Source organism: Cottoperca gobio, chromosome 20, assembly GCF_900634415.1.
Source record: "Cottoperca gobio chromosome 20, fCotGob3.1, whole genome shotgun sequence".
Classification (NCBI taxonomy): Eukaryota; Metazoa; Chordata; class Actinopteri; order Perciformes; family Bovichtidae; genus Cottoperca; species Cottoperca gobio.
In genome coordinates this window covers 1,921,082-1,927,814 of record NC_041374.1, presented here as the reverse complement: position 1 = coordinate 1,927,814, position 6,733 = coordinate 1,921,082, and the positions used below count along the sequence as shown (strand labels likewise).

The 6,733-nt window shown below is 40.6% G+C and overlaps 1 protein-coding gene across 1 annotated transcript; it reads left to right on the top strand.

Annotated features, from left to right (window-relative positions):
- Positions 1 to 1,868: 1,868 nt before the first annotated feature.
- dtx3la (deltex E3 ubiquitin ligase 3L a) lies at positions 1,869 to 4,424 on the top strand. Its single transcript, XM_029458223.1, has 4 exons — positions 1,869 to 1,950; positions 2,047 to 2,198; positions 3,841 to 4,052; positions 4,300 to 4,424. Exons 1-4 carry the CDS (start codon positions 1,869 to 1,871, stop codon positions 4,367 to 4,369), a joined length of 516 nt encoding a protein of 171 aa, XP_029314083.1. The 3' UTR covers positions 4,370 to 4,424.
- Positions 4,425 to 6,733: the final 2,309 nt, after the last annotated feature.

The window sequence follows — 6,733 nt, the reverse complement described above, 5'->3', positions numbered from 1 at the left end:
GAAAGGGGAAAAATGTTGAGCTAAACTGTTGAGAAACTTCTGACAGCGCCTTGTTCAAAACACACCAATATATCACACAGATGAAGACAACAGGATCAAGATGGAGCAGGAGAAAATACACAGAAGTACAGATAAGACATCGGGCACAAACACAAAGTCTTCCGCCCACACCCAGGACATGCACTGGACGTCTCCTCTTGCCTCCGGTTGATCCACATGTTGAGCTGAAAAAATCCCAAGACAGAAGCCTTTCTGTATCCTTGCTAACCTTCACCAGTAAACTGTAACTCCACCGCTTTGAGTGTTTTCAGCACTTCAGCAGCAACCGACAAACTTTAAATACAAAACACAGACACATTTTCTAAGAGCAACATTTAAACACCGATGGACTGGAGATGGTGAGAGCTGAATGTGTTTTATCTTCACGCCACTGAAATGTATCAACACGGCTGTTAAAATACAGCAAAAACATTTGATCTTATGTTCATGTAACAGCTGAGAAACACTTCATGTGTTTCAGTGCAGCGCTGTCTGTCATTGAGCTCTTCAAAGACAATAACCAAATTATATTACAATTAAATTAAACAATTTCGCATATTCGTAACTCCTGCTCCTCCTTGATACTCTTGCCACACACACACACACACACACACACACACACACACACACACACACACACACACACACACACACACACTACAGTCCCTGTCAAAGCTGCTACACCAGTTGAACAGATCACTCAGCAGTATCTACAGCACAACCCTCGACACGCCCATCTCTCTCTGTCTCTCTCTGTCCCTCTTCTTGTCTCTTTCTTTCTGTTTCTTTCTCATGTCATCATGAGCTGAATGGACATCTGAACTCCGGGACTGCACAGAAGAGAGACAGAAGACAGAGAACATTTCACTAAAGTTTGGAGAAGAAGAGCATTTCATCAGGTAGGGATGACTGTAACAGCAGCACGCTGTTGATCAGCCTGTCCTAACCTGCTTGTGTTGTGTAGTCAGAGTACAAACCAAAGTCTTTTATTCTAAATCACAACAGACTTTTAGAATGGGACAAGCGTAGTGTTTGGCAGCTACATACAAAAACCTGGTGTTGGGATGTTTGTCATATTTGAATGATAAAGTCAGTTGAATACAGAATGACAGGAAAGATACTTACCGTATCATCCAGACATGTTTGTGTCGATTACACTTTGAGGTTAACACATTGTATTACCAGTTATGGTCGCAGCTTTTGTTAAAGTTGTAAATTGAAACAAAACAAAATGAAAAGAAAACTAACAGATCATAGTTTGTCGGCTCAAAATATTGTTAGTTGTTTGTTTGACCGATCCATCCCACACTTTACATCCAAGTCTATGATTACAAATGTATTTCTGAAACGTCAAATCCAGGACAAATTACGTTTCCCCCAAAACTTAATTGACAACGGTTGGTGGAACTTTATTTTGTGATGGATCCCTTTGCTTCCTCCTTGTTTAGAGAGGTACTCAGTGATGCAGTATTGTACCTCCATAGTGTTCGGGGGTTGCGAGAGACAGATTGAGGAGAGAATGGTCACAATAGAGATCCTGCCTCGGCCTCTCTTTAGTCCTTAACCGAGTTCATTCTGACATTCTGACACCATCATCATTTCTTTATAATTAGCCACAGAAGACATTATTATGTTTTCAAAGGTCAAGCACTACTAACCACGACTATTAAACCGACTTATGTGTTAAATCAGTGGAGTGCACCATTAAAGCACAGCGGTCCAATTTCGATGATGTGCTCATTGACGATGTTAATCGTTGTGTGGTATTGTCAGCAACCACTGATGTCGATCTGTTTCCCTCTGTGTGTGTTTGTCTTCTGCTTCCCAGGATGGGCTCCAGCCAGAGCAGCGACAAACTCCACTGCAACCGCTACCTGAACGGACAGGGTCCTCCATCACTGGTACAACAAGGTCCTTCACACACACGCACAACAACTCTCTGTCAAGCTTTCCATAATCATCCCACTTCTGGATCGTTTGACTAAAACTGTCCTGCTTACTGTGCAGCTAATGAGGAGGTGAATGGGATTCACAAAGTCCAGACTAGCTGCCAGCCAAAGGGCCAGATGACCTGGGTGATCCTCCACAGAGACCTGCCAGGGTTCCCTGATGACAACACCCTGCAGATGAACTACATATTCCCGGATGGAGTTCAGACAGTAAGCTTTAGCTAACACCAAACTGTAAATCTATTTAAAGTCTGAGTAATAGTGGAGCTACTCTTAACTATGTAGCTAATGATTGTTTGGCTTCGGGTTTGTGTGCACGTGCAGATTAACTGGAATTATGTGTAAATCAGAGCCGAGATGACGGTAGGATTATGTCATGATACAAAGTTTACCATTTTTGGATGATAGAAAACGATGGAGTTGGTGTGCATAGCATTTTATTCTAAATATATAAACACATCACAACCCTTGAGCACAATATACTGTACCAAGGACGGAGCCAAATACAATCACAAACATCCCTGAAATACAGTTTGAAAGTGAATTAAAGAGAAAGAGAAGCAGTCCTTTCAAGTATAATTAGTAAGAAAGACAGTGAAAGAGCTCCGAGCAGGTTTCTATGGGCAGCATTCTTCCAATGAAAGAAGCTGATCGGGTTATTCTGGTTAGCAGAGCTGCAGGAGGACGCAAGCTGCTGAACGAGGAAGCAGTTCAGGCTGTGGGAGGAGAATTGATTGCTATCTGCAAGTGTTGAAACTGCTCTTAACATTTCACATTAAAAAGGTCAAGATAAAGCATTTTTGCATGTATGCATAATGTTTTAATTTAAAAAACTAACGTATGTTTATTATTGCTACTGTTATTGCTCCCAGCTATGGATTTGTATTTCTAGCATTGTCTTCATAACGAGATCGAGTAATGTATCAGTTTTACCTTCATCTATTGAATGTACATCCCTGTAGTAAATAACAGGCAGTGCAGACACTTCTTCTTAACATCCACTCACGCAGAACCGTTTGTGCAAAATAATTGGATATTTGCAGTTGCATGATATAAGCTTTCATTTACAACAATCTTTTTTATCAGTTATTTTACAATGCATATTGGTCTTTTAAAATATACACTACACTAACACGTCAGCATGTACTACATAGCATCCCCTGCATCTTTTCTTGTGTGTTATGTGTTATCCACTGCTGACGGTACAAAGCCTGAAAGCTCGTTTGACGTTCACTTCCTGCAGAAGAACCTCCACTTCTGAACTCTTAAAAGGTTTTTACCTTTGGAGTCCAGTTCTCCACCCTCTTTACATTTCCGAGCATTCTTGACTTAATTCTCTCAACTTTTCTTTTTAATTTCTGCGTGTGCACACGGCCCTGCAGTCTCTTAGTCCTTTTATGGCGATTGGCGGGGGTGTTTATCGACGCTAATTAGGATAAACTGGCACACGCCTCCAAGAACAATGGGATTCATCATTATAATAACACAGTTAGGGACAAATATGCGCTTTAGGAACACGTCTTGAATCTGACGTAGACTTTTCTGAGGAACTTTCTCAAGAACAATCTTCTCACAAAAAGCAAGATATTAGTAAATGTTGGCTAACAACTGCAAAACCATCCTCACGAGGTTCATAACGACCAAAACCATGCTGCAACTGTGTTCAACTGCAGGGATGCATTTGCATTTTTATTGCTGCCAGGACTTGGAGGTGATGTTTATACTTTAAATATTAACTGCAATGCGTTTTATTTGTACTCGATGTAATATCTGCTCCTGAAAACAGAAGTACGACTAACGAGTAAAGCTGGTCTGCTGTTTCCACTAAACAGAACCACTTCTCTTCCTGCAGGAGAAACACCCTCACCCTGGCCAGCCTTATGCAGGGCTGCGGCTCTGTGCTTACCTGCCAGACAGCCGCGAGGGCAGGAAGGTTCTCAAGCTGCTGGACAAGGCCTTCAACATGCAGCTCCTGTTCACTGTTGTCTCCAATAAAGATGGAGAGGACACGATCGCTGCAGCTTCCATCCCACTAAAAACACAAGCAGAAAGACGGGGCGCAGAGTGAGTAAAGATTACAACCACAGGCTTTTATCCTGTTGACCAATATTGTGCAAATACAGTTTGATATGAACTCTACACATTGATGCATGAGCACTTTGGAGAGCTGCAGGTAAGTAGAATAAACCTGTGTCCCTGGAACTAAGTCCCCGGGTGGGAACGTGAATATTCTTTCTGCATCACACAAAAGGTCTGAGAGCCATTGCACTCAATGTAATGAAGTCATCGTGTCTCTGTTGTGCTCCTTTAGTGACGGCTACCCTGATCCTGAATACCTGAAGAATGTGAGAAAGCTACTGAGGGATAAAGGCATTGAATAAAACACAACACACACTGCTGGATGACAGACGCAGATCAAAGTGCAGTTTATGAATGGTCAGATTACCGATGATATAAATAACTCAAGTCAATGTGTTATCTTGAGTGTAGTCTGTGTATTCTTACATTATTGAAGTTCTTATCCTTGAAATATATTTATTATAACATTATTATTATTGTGTAATTAATAAAAAATACTTTTAAAACTGAACATATGGAGTCACGTCGTATTGTTTTTATGGGACAATATAAATGGGTCATTTTGGGTTGAATATTTAATTTAACTACACTCCCTGTAAAGACACATTAGGTTATACAATCTATTTGTTGTTTAAACCTCATCATATATTAAGACAGATGCCAAGTTTCAGGTCTAAATAGGGTGAAAGTATCATGTTTTATTAAATGATTAATTAAATAATACTAAAGTTATGTTTTTCCAGATGTTTGTTTAATAGATATATAATGAAATGAATAGATACATTTAGTTTTATCAGTGTTCAGCTGCAAACTAGTCTTAGATTCTGAGCCGACTGACTTCCTGTTGGCTTTCCACACATGTGAATATAAATACGATATAAAATCATTTCATTATCCGCTTCTTCTAGACTTTCTAAATGTTAGTGGACCAAATTAATCAAATTCTGACAATAAAGAGTTGTTTCGGGGGGTGTGTGATGCTCAGAAGTATGTATTCATGATTTTACAGCCACTCAGTTTCAAATGGGAACGATGCTTTTTGGGCCATTGTTACGTTTTGACAGGGAGTTGCAATACCCGGTGCAGCCATTACGGCAAAATCACTTAGTCCAGCACGGTTCTCTCGGGCTTGCATTGAACTCAGACAGGGGATACCATCTCCCCCCATATACAACTACCTGTAATTAAAGTTCTATACTTAGGTCATGTGGTTACAACTGAACAATCTCATAACAGCTGAGCTAAACTCCAACTAATGACGAGGCCACGAGATGCTTAAAGATAAAAATTAAACATTTACTGTGACACATAACTTGCTTACTTTAGAATGACCTAAACTGTGGTACTAATACGATCGCGTTGGGATTTACTCCGTGACCACGCTGACGTATGCTGGGCAGTCGTTCCTCGTGATTTGATCATAATATTTTGAAATATTTTTCTTCGTTAATCTGAACATTGGTTTCTCCCCACAGACGCCATTAAGACATTAGGGGATAAGAGAAGTACCACAGCCCAACTGTTACAGAGTGGTGGTGGGAAGAGCTCTGCTATTTATTGCTCTTATTTTTCTCTTCTACCTTTATGCCCTACCTAAAGCCTTGCCGCTCCCTTATTGGTCCATATTGCCAAGCGTGAACTTTCCCAGTTTAATGCAGGCCTGATGTTCTCTTCAAACTGAATTACAGCCAGGTCCTTGCACTCACAATAAAGTATAATCTCATTTGGGAGGCCTCTGTCATCCCGGAGCCTCTTAAACCACTTTCTCCTGGACGCTCACACACACACACTCATCTGTCCACCACTGGCAGGTCACACAGTCTGTCAAATCTGTCAACACACACACACACACACACACACACACACACACACACACACACACACACACACACACACACACACACACACACACACACACAAACACACACAAGGATGTAGTATTGTTTGTAGCTCCAGGGGAAGCTGTATACTCAATCCCAGTCTTTTGAGCTGAGGGACGAGGAGGCTCATAATTTTTTATTTGCTATGTCAAGATTGTTCAGTTGTGCAAAAACTATAATCCTTTCCTTTACATATTTCCTTCCAGTCAGCTTTGAAAATATATAACAAGTGCATGGGATTTAAGCCTAAATGTGCAAATTGTGAAGTTCAACCAAAGCAACACGACATAGATGTTTTATGTGTTGGCGTTCTCCTTCCTCCTCTGTCATCACTGTCCTTTTGTTAGTGGTGATGAATGGTCCACAGCAGTGTTTCATTAAGCGCTTTAATTTGGCCCACAATTAGACTCCATCCCTTTTGGAAGACAAAGCAGATCGCGTGGCTGGTAATTACAAGACTTACGATGGTGGATGTCTAAGACGGATGTCATCTAGATATCCATGTTTTCTTCCCAAAGAAAGCCAAAATAAAATGTATCAGACAATTTATAAGAGAGAGAGAAATAAGTAGATGGATAGAAAGGAATTCAAAGACACTTAAAAACAACAACTAAGACATTAAATATAAACGGTAAAACCAAGACCTCTGCGTTTTTAATATCTAGAAATCTTTGGAATAAGATGGCCAGCAAAAGCCTGTGGATCTTTAGAGAGGCAGTCTTTCAAAGAGTCACCATGATGCTTCCTTTACATTTATCCTCTCACCCTTTATCTCTCAATAAGCAG

What these genes read in the sequence shown, in the direction of transcription:
- dtx3la (XM_029458223.1), top strand. Translation starts at nt 1,869, where the DNA reads ATGGGCTCCAGCCAGAGCAGCGACAAACTCCACTGCAACCGCTACCTG. An exon ending in TCCATCACTGGTACAACAAG is followed by an intron (nt 1,951 to 2,046) that starts GTCCTTCACACA and finishes CTTACTGTGCAG; the next exon opens with CTAATGAGGAGGTGAATGGG. An exon ending in TCCCGGATGGAGTTCAGACA is followed by an intron (nt 2,199 to 3,840) that starts GTAAGCTTTAGC and finishes CTCTTCCTGCAG; the next exon opens with GAGAAACACCCTCACCCTGG.